General features: G+C 41.1%; 1 protein-coding gene across 1 annotated transcript; it reads right to left on the bottom strand.

The window, feature by feature from the left end:
• Positions 1-4,088: 4,088 nt before the first annotated feature.
• Positions 4,089-21,898, bottom strand: LOC121959330 (synaptopodin 2-like protein). The gene is made up of 5 exons (XM_042508593.2): positions 21,642-21,898; positions 14,623-14,774; positions 14,222-14,515; positions 13,349-13,737; positions 4,089-8,284 (listed from the first exon to the last, which is right to left on the bottom strand). The coding sequence occupies exons 1-5, from the start codon at positions 21,741-21,743 to the stop codon at positions 5,679-5,681; spliced, it is 3,543 nt and encodes a 1,180-aa protein (XP_042364527.2). The 5' UTR covers positions 21,744-21,898; the 3' UTR covers positions 4,089-5,678.
• Positions 21,899-22,148: the final 250 nt, after the last annotated feature.

Here is a 22,148-nt window from a genome sequence, read left to right as displayed (position 1 = left end):
GATGAGAAGAGTGATAATAAGAAGCTGATAATGATCTTTTTTTAAATCTATCAGTGTTATCTGTTTAAAAAAAATAAGAGTAATAATAGAAAGGCTAATGTAAGAATAGAAGATATTAAAACATGCACAAATTGACTTGATATCTTTTAAAACCATGGAAAGAGGGAACGGGCAACTCAACAAGAAATGCCTCAAAAATTTGTTTTAAAAAGTGGATGAGAAAAATACCTGAAAAAAAGTACACACAAAAAAAAACTGAACAGTGATAAAAAATGTTGTTACATAATTTTAAATAAATACTTTAGATCAAATAGATTTTGGATCACTGCAGGAAATTAGCTCCGTGTCAAACAAGCATTTATGATACATGTTCTGCTGTTTGTTGTTTTGTTCAAAGAGGATAATCTTCACAAATGAGCACCATTTTCAGGATGTTTAAAGACTGAATGCAATCGCTAGAAGTAAAAAGCTAATGTCGGGGTATAAACGAACTTCACTACAGTCGCGTCGCCGCCGCTACCAGGCTGAAAAGCTGTGCTCAGTGCAGTCCGGCGTGATTTTAGTTTTCTTTAGCCAACCATCGTTTTTAAGACACAGAGACGCTTCAACGTTTGCAAGTTAGGTATTTACCGATATATTTAATGTCGTAGAACAAAACCTGAAAGTCTCATAAGGGCGTGTTAATCACAGACCTTATTTTAGGTGAAATGCTGACTCATTTCCGGGTTTTAAGACTCATTACTGGGGTTCTCTATAACCAGAGCTGTTTGAAGATAACAAAATATTTCATCAGCCTTTGGTCTTCAGCCTACACTTTGGAAAGACCAGCAGAGTGTGTATTGTTCATAGAGAGCGTGTCACATTTTATGGTGATATTCCTGAATTCCTCCAGCTTGTTTGTTACGCTCTCTCCAATCTCAGGGGAACAGGAGCTTTTGATAACATGACAAATAACACAAGAGAATAGAAAATATCTTTACAGCACTTACTGTCTTCCCCTGTCACTCGGCTTTACGTGCCGGAGGGCATTTATGCTTTTGTTGATGTGTTTTCCGCCCCCTCTCATCGCCTCTTTATTCATCCTCCTACAAACAACAAACCTTTGTAACTTCATGCTTTGTTTGTGCCTGGCAGCAGTTATACCTGTATCATCATGTCAGTCACAGTTCCTCATCAGTCCTCTGCTTTTTAGATCCAACCAGCAGCTTTTGTAAATCTGTCGGTATCTGTGCAATTGTGGGAAAATAAGCTATAATGGCTCTTTATGTTTCTGCTCGTCATTTTGAGTTTTGTTCAGGCAGTAAACAGTGATTTGTTCACCCAGCAGGGAAGAATTGATCATCTTTTTGTAGAAACTGTATCCCTTGCATCCCTTTGTGGTCTTTTTGTGTCTCTTTGAGTCTCTTCTCGGTTGATACGTGTTAATTTGAGTGATATTTTACAGGTGAAGGTCAAAGGAGGCCCTCACACTCTGGGTCCATGGACCTGTGCCTGGTAGGCCTAAACAGTAATTCATAGATTAGAAGGACCATTATTTGTCCATCAACCAACCTGTCCCTAAACCTTGACCCCCCTGACCCCAAACACTCGACACTGTTGACCCAGAAACCCGCTGTGAGTAAAGAGCTTCTTTGGCAGAGCCGCCAGTGGAGACAGGATGTACGAGGTAGCACTTCCCCTCCACTCTCAATCACATTGTAAAAAAGCCATCAGAATTAAGAGTTTAGCACCGCGCCAAATAGCTGAAGATTAACGGCTCCAAAAATAGGTGAAATGGTGTGTGTGTGTGAGTGTGTGCTCGATTGAGTGAGAGAGGAATTAACAGAGATGAGGCGAGAGAGCGATAGAGGGAGAATTGTTGAACTAATTTGGTAATTTGGCCAAGAGTTGAAAGAGCCACTTCAGTCATTACTGTAAGTGCAGTTACAGCTTATATGTATTTCTAAAATCCAGTGACCTAGTTAGTAGAAAAATGAATCTGCTGCATGCTGGAGTTGGATATCTGTGTGTGCGTTGTACCCTCCACTAGCACAGCAGCTAAGCTTACTGAACAGGACTAAAGTTAGCAGCTAAAGTTAGCCCCGTCTGTCACCTGATCCCAGTCAAGGGTCAGAGGTTAGATCCCTTTCAGTGGCCGTGGTTGGGTTTCACAGCTCCAAGGCTGTCATGTGGCTCTCATTAAACTGCTTTGAAACGTAGGTACTACAAGGACAACTTCAACCGCAATGATCAGATATTAAATCTAAAATAAAATAAGTAGAAGAGGGACTTTTATGTCTTCTGGGTTTCCTAATATACAGTGTGTTTGCAGTAAAGGGCTTTTTTTAAAGTGAAATTATATGAGGTACTTACTCATAGTAAACATTTTACATACAGTTGATGTCAGTCAAAACGCCCCCCTTTTTTTAGACAAGCGGGAGTCTGACACTGAAGCTACAATAATCAATATACTGCTGTGGAGGGGGGTCAGCAACAAAACATATTTTAGCCACCTAAAAAAGTCCCACCTAAAAAATCAATATCAATTTAAGAGTACGCTCTATTTGGAGTATTTTCACTTTTATCTTTGCGTGAGAAAGCCTTATTATTTTTATTATTATTATTATTATTATTATTTTTATTATTATTATTATTATTATTATTATTATTAGTTGTTTTTTCTTGTTGAAATTTTTGTTGTTGTTATTAACATAATTACTTTGTTTTTTTGGTTTTACTGTTATGAGTTATGTATAATATATATTATGCCCTGTAAATGTTATGAATATGTACCAGATCCCACCAAGAATAGTGACAGTTTTGCTTTCAGCTAATGGGCATCCTTAATAAAACAATAACTAAACTGTGTTGTTGTTGTTGTTGACGGGAAGTCGTTAACGGCTTCAGTTCTTCATTTAGGCTCTCCTCACATCCACCAGACTCCACTGAGAAAAACAGCATTTTTAACTAACTAAGCACAGGAGCAGCTGGTCTACAACTGCCTCATATGATTTAGTTTGTTTATGTTATTGTGTTACTTTGGTGAATCTGAACTAACCCCTTTTAACTCTAAAGTCACAAAATTACCCAAAAAAACTAACTGGTGGAGGCAGAAGTAGACCAGCAGCTCTTTTGTTTAGCGATATTAAATCATTATTTTTCTCAATGGACTGGATTTGAAGAGAGTGATGTAACGGATTCATTTTCCATTGGAAATCATGACAATGTCTGACATTAATATAAAAACACTCTCAAAGTAGCATAAACTTAAACTAATATTGCTTTTCTTTTTAGATGGTTAAAGTACATTTTGTTGCGGGCCTCCTTCCACAGCAGGACTCCAGCCATGTCTCCAAACCAGGTGCAGGCTGACTGACATCCACTGTTTATAATACACTGTCTATGTATATGTACTCCTTACAACCTGAATTAGAAAAATCTGAACTGTACCTTTAAGATTAAGAAACTCTAATTTAACCCCTCAAAACCTGGAGCAACATCACTTTTCTTTTTCCTGCTTTCAATGATTTTCACAAGTATTTAAACCTTTGAATCCTGTGCAAATTGGTGCAATTTTTTTCAAAATCATGGAGGGAAAAGGCACTGAGCAACCCTTTTTGAAATGCTCAGCAAACTTCAGGGAATTAGTAGATTTAGAAAACTGTAAAAAAAAAAAAAAAAATCTTCATTGATTGCTCATCACCCTAATATCTTTTTTTGGATTGTAATCAAGCCAGATTGCTCTGATTTCAAAGGATTAAATTAAATAAAGATTGGATTTAAAGTGGAGATATTTTCCCCCTGCCACTCAAACATTAAATGTAAAATCTGTTCCCAGACAAGGGAGATCATAAACTGTAGAGGTGCAACATGTTTGGATGACAAATCCTACAGTGCCTCCATGTGGTGAAAGTGGTGAAACATTATCTTGACACCTAAACTGTCACTATTAAAGACTATTTGATCTCAACACTCTGAGAGACCAATTAAGCTATTAGACTCTTCAGTAAATGCCTGAAAGAGAGGAAAAGGGTAAAAAGCTAAATATAGGAGGAGATACCGGGGCTCGCTGCCGGAGCCGGTGACACAGGCAGAAACAGAGTGACAGCTGAGGTGACTCATGTCTATTTTTATTCAGCCGCATGTCTCCGTGGAAAACAGCTAAACAGACATGTTATACATCTCTTGTTTCGTATCAACAGATCGGAAATCAAGGCTACTGTTAAAAGACTTCCCTTCTTCACGGCAGCTGTGCTCTTTGCCCTAAACTACAGAAAACAAAGCACACACTGCTGCAGAGTGCAACTAAAAAAAGACTAAATCATCAAACAGAAATCCTTAGAATATATATATATCACAGAGGAGGAATTACAGTGCTAATAGCAACTTCAAATATTTTAGTAAAGCAACTTTTCTGATATGATCATGCTTGATGGCAACAGGTACTGTAGGATGTTTACAGATTGTGAAGGCAAATCTGCACCTTCTACACTTCTACACAGACACTTGACCTCATTCAAAAATGATGCATACACACAAATCTGTGCTTACACTGTGTGTACGAACTCTTTACACTTAAATCCAGAATTCATCAATATTTTCTCGCCTGAATTTGTTTGAATAATGTGGACAAATTTCAGACCAAGCCTATACACAAATGATGGCGGCCTGGCTGTCTTGAAAAACATCAACACAGCTTTTTATTAAATGCATAGCATATTAAAACAATATTCATTTGAAATGGCTTTATAAACACCATTTAAAACTATTGTGCTGAGTGTATTCAATAAACAGTGTGTAAAATTGAGGGGCATTTAGGGACATCTAGTGGTGAGGTTTGTAGATTGCAACCAGCTGAAACTTCAACTTTTCAGAGTTCCTTTAGTGTTCTTTGCTCAGGAGGTCTTTTACCATGAGCCGAGGTCTCTTCCTCTACAAAACAAATAGACTGTATAGTTAAAAATGGTAAAAACACTGAAAAAAACAGTTTTGCAATTCAAATCAGTGTTTCTCCGATGCTGTTTGGCACATAGTGGTAGTATGCCGACTGCAAATAACAAGCATGCGCCTGTTGATATAGAATTATTCTGATTTACTAACATATGCACGGTAGTAAGATCATGTCAAGAATCCAACAGTTATTTTGTGGACATACTCATTTTGTGCACAAAGTAAGGACGTTTCTACCCACATAGTCGTTAATAAAGCCCAATGATTGTGTTATGTCACTGTATCAGAGCCTCCTGTGCTTCCATTTTCATCTTTTTCTCATCCTCAACTTCATCTTTCTCACTCTTTAACACTCTTGTCTTTCCACATCCTCTATTCTCTTTTTTTGTTTTTAAACTTAATTCATCATTCAATTCAATATTTACACAACTTTGTTTCCCCAAGCATCTCTTTCTGTCTTTTCAATCTGCCGTTGATCCCCATTTTTTAAAAAAGAAACTTTTCTCATGTTTCCACAATAGATTTACTTTGCTAAACAGTGTTCCCTCCAACTCCAACTAAAAAATGAATGAGTCAACAAAATAAAATGTAAGTGAGAAAATGTGCCACAAACTCGTGATAAAACATGGCTGGTAAAACCTCAAGCTGTGAATCTGAAAAACAATATGACGATACTAAAAACACATTTAAAAAATGTTGCTCTATGTCCCCGTAGAGCACTGGTTTATTATGTCCAGGCAGGAGTGTGCTCAGTGCGTCGTGGATCCAGGACGCCAGACACAAGGCTGCAGACCCAGGTTGGAGGTGCTGAACCTTGGCCTTGGGACCCTGCTCAGTTGAGTGGTGCTGGATGCCGGCTGAGGGGCACCAGTGTGGCCGATGGGACTTAGATCTGGGGCGCTCTTAAACTGCCTGTTGGTGTTGGAGGGTGGAGGGTGGGAGTAAGTGGGAGACTGGACTTGATTTGGAGCAGCAGAGAAGGTGGGGAGCTGAGGGAGTGGAGCAGTAGGAGCAGGGGGAGGTGGGGAAGTCAGAGGGGAGGTGGCCCACTGAGGTTGGTATGGTTGAGGCTGATATGGCTGGTAGGGGGCGGGGGCACCTGTAGGTGGAGGAGATGTGACATCAGAGCGCCACAGTGGTTCTCCGAGTGTCGTAGCAGATCGTGGCACAATCACTTTGAGTGCGGGCCCTGTGGATGTCGGCGGCGGCGTGGAGAAGCGCTTCACCTCATACACTCGTGCTGTCTTCTGGGGACCACTTGTCATTCCTCCCTGCTGCTGATAGGTTGAAGTGTGCTGGGGAACCCCGCCCCCGTAGCTGAACAGAGATGAGTTGAGTTGGTATGGCTGGTGGCTCATGACGTCTACAGACTTGAGGCCGGCTTTCTGACCTTTAGGCCCAGACTTTGTCTTTGACACCTCAGGCTTCTTCTGAGCCTTCAGAGGGCAGGAGGGAGACAGAAGGGGGTTGTAGCTGATGGGCGGAGGAGCACGGATGTTTGACGAGTACTTCCAGGTGGCAGGAAGAGAAGGCGTGGGCGAGGGCTCTCTCGTCTGGGCTGGAGAGTAAGGTGCTGCGGCGACAGAGGGAGATCTCTCCACAACGTACCGATCCATTCGATTCTGCCTGCGAGCAAACAGCTCACCTCCTTTCCCCGCCAGCTGTGGTACCTGAGGGGTTTGGGGTTTGGGAGCGACAGGAGGTGGCCTGGGTCTCCGCTGAGCTTGCATAAAGTTGCACGCCTCCGCCCCTAACCTCAGCCAGTCCTCCTCAGGCCCTGACTCATGCCCGGTCTCCGCATTGGGCGCAGCTCCGGGTTCGGCACCTGTAGCTCTCCCAAAGTGGTCGTCCATGTTCTGGACCATTGACAGCAGGTCCGGGTTTGGAGAAACATCTTTATTCTGAACTGAACAGAACATCGGCTTCTTGTTGCTACGACGACGGGCGTCGTGCAGGATGCCGGTGCGAGCAGCAGGGACAGAGATACGCTCCTCACGTGTTGCCAGAGAATCAGGAGCTTGCAGAGGTGTTGCCATGGAAGCATTGGAGCCAGGGGTCACGGCACCTGTCATGTTGATATAGGGTTGGACAGGTGGGGATGGAGGAGGTTGGGTGGGAGGAGGAGGAGGAGGAGGAGCGGGCTGAGCATGGATGGAAGCTTTAGTCAGATCAGGGGGATGTGGTGGTGAGATGGGAGAAGCAGGAATACAGGTGGATGGAGGTGGATAAGCTAGAGAGGGAGGAGAGGGAAATTGCTGCGGAGCTGGAGGGGAAAATACGGCAGAAGGGGAAGCATACACTGCGGGTTGAGGGGAAAATGTTTGCACATTTGTGGCAGTCTGGGAAAGAGGCGCAGAAGAGAGAGAGGAGGGAGGCGAGTTTACAGATGGAGTGTTGCTGTAGTTATTCCTTGGAGGGATGTACAGAGAGGTGCTAGACACCGCTTTCCTTGCATCTGGCCCTGATGGATGGCGAGTAGGTTGGATAGTCACCATGGAGACAGCTGCCACAGGTCTGGGTTGGGGAGGGCGAAACATTACAGAGGTTACGGTTGCACGAGGAGGGGCAGGGCCTGGCGTGAAGGGGCGAGCAGTGCGGTTCAGAACGCCTGGATTCAGGTGATGATCTGAGTCTGCGATTTGGCCTGGACTAGGGTCAGGGTTAGGGGTAGGGTTAGGGTTAGCGATGCCTTGTTGCCCATTTTGACTTGAAAGCGGTGTCTGAGACGGCGGGCTCAGAACAACACTAGCCCGACTCACAGCTACTGAACCCCCGTTGGTCAGAGCCACAGCTGGAGGAGACATGTGTGCAGGCTGATTACTGATTGGCTGCTTTGTGACGCTGCTCTCCAGCCTTGAGCCCTGATAGGCCGAGTTCTCTGGCCTTGAGACCTCCAATCCGGGGATTTGATTGGCAAAAAGTCCTGGTGACTGAAAGGCTGAGATGTCCAACCCCAAGTTGTGATTAGTTGTCGGCGTTGTTGGTGTTGTTGGTGTGGTTGACGGGCAGGCGGAGCTTCTCCTGTCCAGCAGGTCTAGATAACCAGTATCCCAAGTGGGGTCAAACGATGCTGAAAATCCCTCTTCGTCAACTTCTGATCCGCTCAAAATGGAGCTCCCTCCTTCCTCCTCTGTCTCCCCTCCTGTGTCTCCTTCTGTTTCCCCTCCTCTGTCTCCCTCAGCTTTGCCGAAGCAGGTCAAGGTGTACTTCTTGGCCCTCTGCCGGCGTTTCTTGAACATAAGCACCCCCTTCGAGTTGGGGTTGGGAGCATCAGTCAGCAATGAGGCGATAGAGCGGCATTTAGTGCGAGCTTCCTTCACCTGTTTCTCCACCACGCTCTCCCCACGCTGCAACTCTGCAAGACAGGAAGAGGAAAGAGAGAACAAAATAATGAGCTGAAAGAGATAGAAACAAAGGCAGTAAAGGGGTTTTTTAACAAATAAGGGAAATGACAGTGTGATAGCCCTCACTGACTGATTTATAGTATTATTATCACAGTGAGGAGCTGCGATGAGGATTACCAGTGACAGACAGGAGTGTGTGTTGTAGATTTAGAACAAAGAATTCCTGCTGCACTCCAGAGTTGAGTCACACACTCCGGGAAGGTGAGATCAGACTGTCTCCTGCACAAATGCTTGTTTGTGTGTGTGTGTGTGTGTGTGTGTGTGTGTGTGTGTGTGTGTGTGTCTGCTTAGTCCAAGGCTATTTGAATCTTTCCAGTATCTTGGCTCAACTCTCTCCAATATCCTCACTACATAACTATAGTGTGATGCAGTCTCTGTGCACACACATCTACTTTCATTTAGTCAAGCTCATCGAAACATAACAAACACACAATCTAGATATCAAACTTGATATTTCAGTTGAAAAGTTTAGATATTGTTGTAGAGCAGACTTTACAAGGTTTAATGGACAGTTTTTAGCAACGGTGCAAACAATGTTTTTTGTTTACATTTGTCCTTTAAACCCAACAAGAGATGCAGTTTTTCCTCCCCTTTTTCTTTTTACCTCTGTCATTTCTTCTGTTTATTTTCTTCCTCTCACTTCACATTTCCTGTTCTATTGTCCTTTTGTTAGTTCAGTGTATTCATACCGAAAACCCATCCACACACACACACATACAAACATGCATACTATAACAATGAAATCCAAAGCCACCCCTGCATTACTTTCATTATAAAGCTTAAATATGTTGTATCCCTCCAAACAGATTGTATCTGTTAGTAAAGACAAAGAGATCACCAAAGTTGTAAGAATTTATCACAAAGGAAATATGAATGCCTGAGGAAAATTTATGACAGACCTCCTAATAGCTTTGGAGACTTTTCACTCAAAACCACACATATGGGCCTACTGGTGGCGCAAGATAAAAAGTCACCAAAGTCCTAAATATCTGCACCAGATTTCATTTCTAACCAGTTTGAACCAAAGTGGTGGACTCACCAACCAGCAGACCAACATTGTCCTCAGAGCTATACTGCCAGCATGGCTAAATATAACTATAAATAATTTGTAACTCACGTCATACCATTGTTTTTGCATTATGTATCCAACCCACAATACAACACTTAGTACACAGTGCAGTATACAATATATAGAACCATCAGCTTGTATGATCCCTCTTTACAGCATAAAACTGGCTAACTTACTCTCAAAAATCGGGATCATTAGTCAAGTTCATTACAGCACAACAATAACCTTGACGTTGATTGTCAACTCCCCAGTGTGTTGACATAGAAAATAAGAAATCCCTCTTAATTGAAAAGGAAAAACATTCAGTTCTAACGTGGATGAATCTGTGTGTAAATGTGTGCATAAAAAAGGGTTTTAAAGTCTCTTACCTGCGTACACGGTGTGTGGGACTGTGTGTCCACCTATGTCTGAACCTGAAGGAGATGTGAGGTCCCTCATCTCACAAATGTGAGTGTGTGTGTGTGTCCTTAAACTCCCTCAGACCCTCCCACACACACCCTCACAACGTCCAGGTCTGCTCTGAGTGGGGCACCGTTTAGTCTCTGTCTTCCAGCTCTTCTCTTGGGGGGCACAGCCCATGTAAAGACCTTTGTCTGTGTCCGGCAACCCAAAGCAACACATGATGTCAACCCACTATTCCTGTCTGTGTGACAGGCATCAAACACCTGTCCAGTCTGTTGCATATACACACACTGATACACAGAGCGACACAAGGTCGGGAAGACCCCTCACCAGAGGATATTTAGACAGCAGTGTCATTGAGTGTGTGTGTGTGTATATGTGTATTTGTGTGTGTGTGTATGAGTTCATAAAGCCAATTATAGTTTATAGAGAAAAGCTTGGTCATAACTCCTCACTGATTTTCCACACAAACACACAACTCTACAGCAGCAGAGCTAACAATCCCATATCCGAAGTCAAAGGCGATTTGTGTAAGTGTGTGTGTGTGTGTGTGTGTGTGTGTGTGTGTGTGTGTGTGTGTGTGTGTGTGTGTGTGTGTTTGTTTGTTTGTTTGTGTTTGTGTCTTTGCATGTAACGTGAGAAAGAGCACGTCCCTGAACACCTCAGTCATCGTTCATCATTCTATAGTAAAGCCCTAACCTAAGTCATTCACCGGATGATGGATCCCTCATTACTGCAACACTCGATCCCATCGAGTCACGACTCCATCAGCAAATAGTTATTCAGTGTGATCAGCTGCGATCATCACTGCCTCGTTGAAATGATGACTTAACTAGACAAGGATGATGAAACTTCATGAGTTAAAGGAATAGTTCATTTTGGGGAATACTCTTTTTTGCTTTCTTGTGAAGAGTTCGATGAGAAGATTTTAAAGGTGTGTTTACCAAGTCACATGACTTGGACTTGATTCAGATTTGGTTGCAATTTTGATGACTTCAGACAAAAATGAAAAAGGACCTGCAACTTAACTTGCACTTTAACACCAATGACTTGTGACTTCACTTGGACTTGAGCCTTGTGACTTGAAAATACTTGATACCTTCACCCAAGCCCAAAGTGTTTGTAATTTAATGAATCGACTAATGTTAGTGCTATTAATTCCCAGCAAGTTGACACTTAGTTCCACTTTGATTGAACCAATTGGACATAATCCAGTCAAGCTGCAGAAGGAGAGAGCCACGAAGAACTACCGTTACATTACTGAGTGCCCGCTGGAAAAAATTACGCTAAAGATAATTTAATTGGCGTACAAATACTATGTGGTGGTTAAAAAAAAAGGTAAAGTTAAACGTGCGGGTCAAAAATAACAGACGGAGCTGCAAAAACTTCCAAAAATTAGTTTTAACAAATAAATGCAAATTTTGAAAAACATGCATGATTTTAATACATTAATTATAATACTCCATTGTTAAAATGGCATTAAATTTAGTGAAGAACGCATTATGACTTCTTTAGGTCTCAAAACTCAAAGTATAGGACTTGAGACTTACTTGTGACTTGCAAAATAATGACTTGGTCCCAACCTCTGTAAGTTTGAATCAACTTTTGTGTCTCTCCCGGCACATAACTGCTGTTAAATTTTCATCTTTCACACTTCTGTTTTTGTACAGATTAAGTTAACGAGATATAACATGCTCATTAGTGAGCTGGTTCCACTCTATTATCCCCATTTCTTATCTCAGCAATCATTTAATTACTCAAAATGTATCATGTACATCTTTTTCCACTACTTTTCAGTTTAGTAATTTTTTTTCACCTCATTAAACGGCAGGATCTTTAAAAAAAAACAAAAAACAACCATAACATTCAACACTCAAAGGGGACGTGTTCAAAACGACTTTTCCATCTGACCGAAAGTCCAAAACACAAAGATACTTCATTGATAGTAATATAAAGCAGAGAAAAAAAGTAAATCCTCACATTGGCGAAGCTGTAACCAGCAAATGTTCACCTTTTCTCTTGGTTTGATGAACGACTTGATCCATTCTGTTGACTGACTAATCAGTGAATCTACCAGTCACTCCACCACTAGAAACAGAGACGTTTTCCTGGCGCAAAGCCTACTGCACCACACATTGCACACACACACTCACACACCACATAGTCAGCTGTGAGGCTTGTAAGTCAGAGCTGCGTTCAGTCTGTCGATCAGAAGCTTCAATGCCTATAAATACAGCGAGCGAGGCAAATGCTCCGAATACTGACAGAAGAGATGCACTGCTGTTTCAGGGGACAGAAGGGGGAGGAGGTGGAATACCTCTGCAGGTATCTGGTATATCTCACCCCATCACCACCAGTCTGTAGATGTAACTGGATGCTCCAGTTGTAGAACATCACCACTAGAGGGGGATCTAGTTATTGATAACCTAAAAACTACTGTACACAGCTGACGCCTACGGAGACATCAGGGGAATCCTTGGAATTTAAATTAAAAGGGGACAACACTGCGGCCGAGACTGAAATAGTGGCATTGCCGTGAGAAACTAGAGGTTCATTTTTTTTGGTTAACAGCTGGTGTATCATCCTCAAACTTGTATGAAGAAAAGTTTGAATACAACATCTAAGATCCACATTGTATTTGACATGGGTGGAAGTGATATACACATCCATTAAATGCTGTACAGGACTTTAATTAGCATTGTAACATCTACTATACATTTCTTTCTAAACAAATATGATGAAGAGGTTTAATTACCATAAACCAAAAGGATCATATAGCCTCTGATGTATCTAAAATGGTGTATTTTTCAAAATTTGGACAATTGCATGGGCTTTTTAACCTATTTCTGTCACCTCACTGGTATTACTTACTGTATCAGTTTCTTTGTTTGTTTGGTGTTTTTTATTGTTGTTTTTTGGCTTCACAAAAGAGAATAATCATGTTGGAAAGGATTTTAACATCATCTTTTAACTTTACTATAATATGTATACAAGAGTAAATGTCCTCACTTGTTTTCAGTTGGCTATGCACAGTCTTAGCAATCAGGTTATTGATTATGATCATAATTATTGATGTTTAAATTGCTACAGGTAACGCCTCACCTCTGACATAATCTGACAAAGAAAACGAATCATGGATGACCGTTGTTAAATTAACTTGGCTTTACATTGAACACAAACACCAGTCTCCTTGGGTAAAGTCCTGTGTTTGTTTGTCTCAATCACCAGCCCATCTTGCCTGCTTACATGGATTTTGCAGTCCTTCCTTACTCCTGTAAGCACCTTTGTTCCATATTACAGCCCTCACAGCTACATTCTGGTGCATTACCTACCCGAAGATGTATGCATATACAGTGCATGATAACAATTTGGTATCAAATATATTCTAGTAATAACAGTGTGTGTATGTGTGAATTTACCATTCTTATACTTTATGTGTATACAACTTAGACTTAGTATATTTTCCCCCTCATACAGCCCTTTTTAATCTCTGGATCACTTACTTGTAACAGTGTACTGTGGTTTTATATAAAGATATACTTACTGGCTTGCCGTGCTTTGTCTTTGTAGGTGGTGGAGAGCTCGTCACTGACGGGGGTCTGCTGTGGTCCCACCATTGGCACCAGATGTTTTCCAGACCCCAACATCAGAGCCTCTTTTGCTCGCTCAGGAGACACCAGCGGTGGACAGGCCAGCCCGATGCAGCCCCCCGCCTCCTGGAAGCCGCTGTCTCCTTCTCCCTCTGCTTCCATCAACCCCTGATCAGGCGTCGGGGTGAGTGTGTGAGGGGTCAGAGTGTGTGGGGTGTGTGTTGGGGTGGTCCACTCGGTCTGGGGTGGCTGGTAGATGAGCTCTCTGCGAGGGACGCCAACAAGACTCTGACCATCCCACTGCCCTGGTATGGAAACCCCTAAATCTGTGGCGCTCTCATAGCTGAGAGGTAATAGAAAACATGATAGAGATTATAACACTGTGTCCGTCCGTCCGTACTGTTCTTATGAGCGCGATACCTCAAGAATGCATTGAATTGATTTCTTCAAATTTAGTACAAAAGTCCATCTGGATTCAAGGAAGAACTCATTAGATTTTGGTGGTCATAGGTCAAAGGTTAAGGTCGCTGTAACTTTGCCTGTCTAATTCTTGTGAACACAATATCTCAAGAAAACCTGAAGGAAATTTCTTCAAATTTAGCACAATCGTCTGCATGGACTCAAGGGTGAACTGATTAGATGTTGGTGTTCATCGGTCAAAGGTCAAGGTCACCTTGACCCCTGTGCAGATTTTGTAAATCTTCTGCATGTGAAGTATTCATGGATGTAAACTGTAGGTGCAACTTGACTGGTGCACGGAGGTGTACAACAGCAAGGCAGTAACTGTAGTTTGGACACATTGCAAACAGGAAGTCTTTATTTCTTACCCGCTCATCTCAGAGGTCTCCTCCTCTTCTTGGTTGTCATAGCGTGCAGGTGAGCGTGCGTGAGGAGGTGTGCGGCGTTGGCGACGGTGCGTGACTGACTGCGTGTCTGCATCACTATCTGTCTCTCCATAGTAGGCCTCGCTGTCTGGGGGGGAAGTGATGCCCCTGGGTGCCCCGGTGGGGGAGAGGATGGAGGAACAGTGGGAGGGCAAGGGGCCCGTGGGGGGAGACTGGACCCTCGTGGAGGAGCGGGGCGATGCGGAGTAAGATGAGGAGTGGAACCCGGGAGGGGCCCTGGAATCACACAGATGACGAGTTGTGAAAATGTAAAACATGCATTAATTTGTTTAAAATAGCTTCATGTAGCAGAGACTGTGATGGATGTGAGTCCATGCTCTGACCTTTTAACCCTCAGGTGGAGTGTAGCGCTCTCTGTGTCTATGAGGCTCATGGCCTGAGCATGACTGAGCTCTGCACACATGTGGTCGCCAATGGCAACCAGCTCGTCATGCTCCTTCAGTCCTGCTCTGCACGCTTTGCTGCGCCTGCGCACCTACAGAGAGGAAAGGGTTAATAACACATTAATACAAAGGCAACCCTTTGAAAACTTAGCAAACTGGTTTGATTTATATTTCAAAAACATGTGAAGAAGGCAATGATCAAAGAAAGAATAAATGACCCCAAAAGTAGCAAGAAATTAGTAAAAAGTACAAGTGAATTACATGAAAATTTGTTTAAAAAAAACAACACACACACACACACACACACACACAGATGACCTGGAAAGGGTACTTAAAAATAAGTTTATTAACGTAAGTTTAAAGGTGTAATTATCATAATAATAAATACAGTTTTCCCTAGACATCTTTTAAAAAATACATTTCTTAATCCACTTTCTTTTCTTGACATTTGTGAGACATTTATTTGCATGTTGCTCCTTTTTCTCACCAATTTGCCCATGGTTCAGAGGTTTTAATACTCATGAAAGGTGATGTCAGTCCAGGTTTCAAAGGGCTAAACCACCTCACCTTCAAACAGTTTTTAAACTTTTTAGACCTGCGATTACCCACCTTTTTGTCTTATGACCCTTTATAACAAAACAATACATGTGACACATTATCACCAGTTATAAGTCTATAAGTTATATCCAGGAGATGGATTTCACATGAAATAGAAAGTAAAAATGTATGGAACTTATAAAGCAATACATATGTTTTTTACAGCATAAATGTTTCGAATTATAATTTTCCCCCTTTTTTTACTCATCTTGCAACCCCTTGGGGCAGTGTCATAAGTTTACGGGCCCCGGTGAACACTAGTTACTCATTACTTGGTCAGATAGAGACTTCACAACACAACATCAAAATATGCATTACCCAGAAATCATAATTACATATATATGTATAAGACAAAATACCAAAAACATAACAAATTATTCTTTCCATTGAATGTTATGTAGAGTAAGCGTATCACCCCACAGTACCCAGCATTTGCACTGCCTGCACTGTCTATATTTACGCCTTGAGGGCTTCAAACCCACATTAGGAGCCAGTTTTTATTTTTTTCTAAGTGTCACAAAAATAGTCTGTAACAGCTTTTTCTGATTCTCTGAGCTAACTGCTTTCTATCCCAAAGTGTCTCAATATGATAAATGGATACTTTATATGAAATCTCAGCAGACTGGTTTGCCTTCCTTTAAAAACTGTAGAAAAGGCAATGAACAACTTGGCAAGAGATTTTTACGAAAATTGCAAGAAAATAATAAATTAAAATAATAAAAAAAAAATTTTTACTTTAAAAAAACATATTGTCTCCCCGTCTTGTACTTTTCACAGTTTTTCTTTGCTAATTTTTGACTCATTTCTTCTTAAGCTGCGCATTACTTTTTTCGCATGTTCTTCGTATATATTATCTAAAAATGTATCTCACATATAATGGAACTAGCTTGCGGTGCTCAAAGTACCAAAAAACTAATTTGAAAATTTCAGCAGTAATGGCTCTTTACAGAAATCACAACACTCAAGACAATCCACATACCTTGTTTTGAGCTGCCTCATGGGAACTATTTTCTTTCTACCACACTACACTGGTAAACCGTATTACTGTGCAAAATGAATCGTGTATCTACTGCTAGCTCACAGCACCACTGCGCTAGTTAATGTTACAGCTCAGCCAAAGAGGACGGCATTAATTTCATACTTTCACAAGTATGAGCCTCTGGTCCATGAGTAGATGCACACTATCTCCTGCACGGTGATCAGGTTGGCGGCTGTAGTTCGGAGGAAGGAAAATAGTGCCTACATGAAACTGCCTACAACAAGGATTATCATAAGTAACCAGGTCATGATTTCTGAAAAGTAACATTTGTTCGTTCCATCACCAGCATTTGTCAATTCACAAAAAAAGTTGATAAACACCACCACAGGTAAGAGGAAAAATCTGTATTTTTGATTTTAGGGGTGAATTGTCCCTGTAAGCCGTCTCACTATCAATGTTATGGGCATTCATCGGTGCACTTCCTGTAAAAGTCTCACAGATTTAACGGTATTGGTCGGTGAGATTAGCCTTTGGTGAAATGACCTAAAGCTGATTGAAAGCTGTTCAGCAACAGGCGGCTCTCCTCTGCTGCCATCCTTGTCCCTGTATCAGAATAACTCGTGAAGTCATGCAGCTGTTCCTGGAAGGTCGCTAAGAGATGATGTCATAGGATCGTTCAGGAAGTATGTCTGTGACAGGGGGGCGGATGAGGCGATTATTCTTGTCCCCTAGATTGCCGTTTCATCTAAAAGAGGAAGATAAGGCCCTCTGTCCTAATACACACACCTTATCACAGTGAAAAATGTTGAGAGGAGGAAAAGTTTGTTCTCGCACCTACTCGGACTCTCAAGAGGACTCAGTGTTTGTCTTTATCAGTGCCTCTTGACCCAGTTGTCCCACACATGCAAGGACAAGCTGTCTTTCTGTCCCAGTCACACAAATGTACACACACGTACACATACACAACATCATGAAAGAGCGGGTTTGAACAGCTGCATCACGAGTCTGGACCGGGGGGGGTGCCTGTCGTTCACCATATGTTCCCCAAATACCCAAAATAAAACCTCATAGGGAAACTGACCACATTCCTAGACAGACCAAGGAACAAAAAAGTACTCTGCAATAAACTAAATACTAGCAATAAACAAAAAATGTCCTTTTTTTCGATGTACTAACAGTTTTTTTAAATCATTGTATATCATTATTGGTACTGAAGACACACCAAAATACAATTTAGTGTACTTGACTGCACCATTTTGAGACATCATGTACTTATATATACTTAAGTACATCTTCCATTACTTATGCTGTACTTTAAAAAAAATGTACTTTTGTCTACGTTAAGTATATTTTTTCTGTTTTTCTACTTCAGGTATATTTCAATACATTTTTAGATAACTGTTGATTCCCTTATTATATTTAAAGAAAATATTTAAAATGACAGTAAAATGTGTTAAAAACACATCTTAAGTACAATTTATTTTATTTTGTCATTTTTCTACTTTTAGTATATTTCGATACACATTTTAGGTACAATTCAAGTGTACTGAAATCATAATTTAAAAAAAGGGACGGCCGCGACCTCAGCGGCTAGAGCGCCCGTTCCATGTAGGCTGAGCACTAATAAAGACAAAAAATGCTGATCTTTTAAACAGATTATAATTAAAAAATACTCCCAGTAGAAACAAAGTTGGATTACCACACATTTTTAGTAAAGTAAAAAAAGTAAAAAAAAAAAACAACCTAAGTATAAGTCTCAAAATAGTACAGTCAAGTACATTTCATTGTATTTAAGTATGTCTTTAGTAGCACAATAATATATAGTTAGAGGCCTATATTAAGTACATTATCAGTACATTCCAAAAAAGGCACACTATTAGTATATTAATGATGTTCTCTTAGAGTATACTAAGTGTACTTAAATTAAGCATACTTTAGTACATTTTTTTAAACTTGGGGACAAAGGAAGACAGGCACTACAGTGACGGGAAACAAAGTAAAACAAAACAAAAAAAAAATTCCAAAATGAAAAACTTGACAATACATGAGCGTGTATGTGTTTGTGTGTATGTATCTGTGTGAACAAAAGGCCTTTTTCCATGCTCTACTTCCAGGTCCTCTTAAAAGAGCTATTCTGATCCTCCAGTTTGTGCTCGATTCCCAACTGGGCTTATCTGAGGTATGCACGCACACACACACACACACACACACACACACATACACACTAACAAGAGGAAGCACACACTGATCAAACTCTCGTCAAAGGTGACCTTATCTGCTTGAAAATCCTGGATAAAGAGAGGTCTTTGGTGCCAGAGACACTCCTTTTTGAATCACAGGTTATGGCAGCTTATGAGTGACCCGCCAACTTTTCTCGTCAGTGTGAGCGAGGTCGCATTCCTCCCCCTCCAGAATAGATTTTCTTATTAGAGACAACATACTGGACTGTCAACAAACATAAACTCAGATGCAAAAAGCTTTTGAAGAAACCAAACTAAAAAGCAAAAAAATACGGTGGTTTACGGTCAGATTACTTTGTCAAACAAAAATGTAACGATGACAAATCTGAAAGTTCATTGTCGACTTTGCAGGGCTGCAACTAATGATAACTGAGATTGTCAATCACTTTCTTGATAATCAAATAGTTGTTTGGTGTATAAAATGTCAGAAAATTGTGAAAAATGTAGACAACGTCCTCAAATGTCTAGTTTTGGCCCACAACTAAAAAACCCACACCAGTACCAATACTGGTACCCTTAAATGTCCAATAAGTAGGATTTAGGGGCATCTTTTGTCAAAAATGGAGTCAAATATTCATAACGATATTGTCTTCAGTGTCACCTGAAACTATGAATCTTTGTGTTTTCGTTATCTTAGAATTAGCTGTTTACATCTACATACAGAGCAGGTTCTCTTAAAGCTCATTTATACTCCTTTTACGTACGAAAAATAGATGCATACATTTCAAAAGTACTTCCATGTGTCATTTATGTTGGCATAGATGCAGCCAGTAGAGGGCGGAGTCGAAAGTTTTACACAAACGACATCAAACAAGGCGACATGGAGGAAGTCATAATAATGGAGTCCACCATGTTGTTTTTACAGTAGCTTTCAATGGACAAATCAAACACTAGCTCTAGGTAAAACCATTCGCATTTTCTGATTTTCTCGCTTGGCACTTAGGACATGTGTCCGTTGGTTGTGATGTGCAGCAGCTCCACTAGATGCCAGTAAATTCTACACACTAGATCTTAAAAGTGATACCGATACCAATAAAGTACTTGATTTTGGACCCATAATATGAATGGAATGGCATGATTTTGGTGGTATGTTGGCACGCTGAACTTCCGATGCTGTCGAATACATCGCACTCCACATCAGCGTGTATTGGTTGTAGCGACATAAAGTTTGCTGATTCGTCAGGGAGTTGGCATCGTAACCCAGGCAAATACATGTATTGTTCGGCAAGAGACATTACAATACTACTTAGTACCGGGTTATTTAGGTTTATACCTTTAAAGTAACTTGAAGATTTAAAAATAGTCACATTTGAGACGCTGTTAGGTAATCGATTAATCACTGCAAAATGATTTTTACATTTGTGTAATTGTGCACATACAGAGTAGTAATATCGAAACATATGCACTGTACAGTAATGTTTTTAAAATCAACCCCTACTAGTCTCATACTGCACTATCATCATCAGGTTGCAGTAATTAAATTCAAATTAATATCAACCCTCAACCGTGTTCACACTGTTTTCTAACCCACAACCCAACTGAATCACACAACAGGAAATTTAAATTGGCTGCGGCCAGATGAGCATTAGAAAATTGTAGTTTTAATGGGAAGATAAGTTGTGGTCAAAACTCTGTTTATGCAGTATTTGTTTTTTCATACCTTCACACCTTCCTGACAATTTCCGGGGATATACAGTGTATTATGGTATTTGAGTTTTAGAAAAAAATTAATGATAGGAGTTATTGTCATCATCTAACCTTCAATACTGGAGGTCTAATATCCAATGAGCCTATTTAGACAAGTCTTGCTTGGTTTAAATACGGACCATAGAATAATGAATACATCGAAAAAACGCACCCTTCTTGCTGGACCTTGTTGACACTTGTTGCCGCAGATACGGATACAGACACATCAGTGGGCTGCACAGAGTTGATGTGTTGAATAAGATCATGTGGCCAATAAACTGCTTTTGTAATAAGACAAAAGCAGGCTTAAAGGTAAATGTGGAAATAATCCACAAAAGGATTTTTTTCCCTTTTTTTTACTAGTCCTGTAACGTTATCCCGACCACTCGCAGTCGCCATCTTTCTCAGGCTCAACTGTCCGTTCTATCATCCTCTGGTGGTGCATGCTGTGCACTGCATTGCCTCAATAAAGCATCTTGGTATCAGTTTAACAAATAGAGGAGCATCTGTAATTTTGACAATATTGAAAAACCATACCTTTCAGATTTCCAAATACTACTGTAATACTCAGAAAAGTGGCATTTTTTCCTGAGTAACAATTACTTAGGTACAGGGGATTAATGTGAGAAGACATCCTGATTATAAGCATTTCTGTATTACTTCACAAATCAAACAAATCCCTCTCAAATTCAGTGATGCTCTCCAACGTAAGGTAATTCCTGCCTTTAAAAATCCAGATGCGAAACTACTAGTAAAACTACTTTCACAAACTTACACTGATACAGGTATTTTTTATTTTGTTTTTATAAACTCATAACAATAACTATAATTAGGCCTGGGTGGTGTGGAGAAAATATAATATTGCCATATTTATGACCAAATACCTCAATGTTGATGCTGTTACTATATTTTAGGGTTGAGTATTGATAGTTTCACAAAATATGTACACAATGAGAATTTTGATAAATAATAATCAATAGTGTGGATATGATGACTAAGTAGGTAAAGGGAAATAACAGAACATGTAGAGAAATCATCACTTTACTGTAATACAGCCTTTAAAACCAGGAAAAGACAACGCTTGCAATATTATAGTATCCAAAATCCAAGACGATATCTAGTGTCATACCACAATACCAATATAGCACTGATATATTGCCCAGCTCTACCTACAAGCACCTGAAGATTTAAACTCATAGCGACACCGATGCAATGAGCTGCAGATTCATTTATTCAGATTTTATGCCACCTATGAAGTTTTTATAACTAAAGCTTAAAATACATACATACATAGCAAACCACAAGACTGACCATCAAGGCCCCAGACTGCAATTAACAGCTGCAGTCTGTATTAAACCCGACTACTCAAGTTACCACCTTGGCAGTAAGTCTTTTCTGCAACATACTGTACACACACACACACACACACACACACACACACATAGGTTCCACTGTACCTTGGCCACCTGTAGAGGTTTTTGCTGTTCTGCTCCTCCCTGCAGTCTGAAGCCCCACGGGGAACCTCCTGAGAGGGAGACCACAATCTCCTCCGCTACCATCCCTGCTCCCAGCTCACAGCCTGCTGTGTGTGTGTGACTGTGTGTACTGTAAGTTGCTCTCTCCGTCTTTAGCTCCTCACACTCTGCAAGTGGCTTCTGCCTCACGCTCCTCTCTGTGACCACGACGAGTTACTCCACCCATGAGGAGACAGGGGGTGGCTGGCTTTCATCTGCTCACACTGGAATGCTGTGTCGGAGGGTGAGAAGGGGCAGGAGCGTGTGCGTGTGCGTGTGTGCGTGTGTGTGTGTGTGTGTGTGTGTGTGCGTGCATGCATGTGTGTGCATCCTCTCTTGTATTCAACACTTGCCATGTCACTCTAAAGCACTCTGCACAGGACAGGATGCTTGCTGATATACGGTCCCGAAATAACTTCCACCACCACTCCCTCTTTGACCCCAGCTCAG

The sequence above is a fragment of the Plectropomus leopardus genome, chromosome 19, assembly GCF_026936395.1.
Source record: "Plectropomus leopardus strain MGB_pleo_1.0 chromosome 19, ASM2693639v1, whole genome shotgun sequence".
Taxonomy (NCBI): Eukaryota; Metazoa; Chordata; class Actinopteri; order Perciformes; family Serranidae; genus Plectropomus; species Plectropomus leopardus.
This window is presented reverse-complemented; position numbering and strand designations above follow the sequence as displayed.

Coding starts and splice junctions, on each gene's coding strand:
- LOC121959330 (XM_042508593.2), bottom strand. CDS start 21,743: ATGGTAGCGGAGGAGATTGTGGTCTCCCTCTCAGGAGGTTCCCCGTGG. Junction 14,516..14,622: donor CTCCACCTGAGGGTTAAAAG/GTCAGAGCATGG, acceptor GTGTGATTCCAG/GGCCCCTCCCGGGTTCCACT. Junction 8,285..13,348: donor AGACAAAGCACGGCAAGCCA/GTAAGTATATCT, acceptor CCTGTCTTGCAG/AGTTGCAGCGTGGGGAGAGC.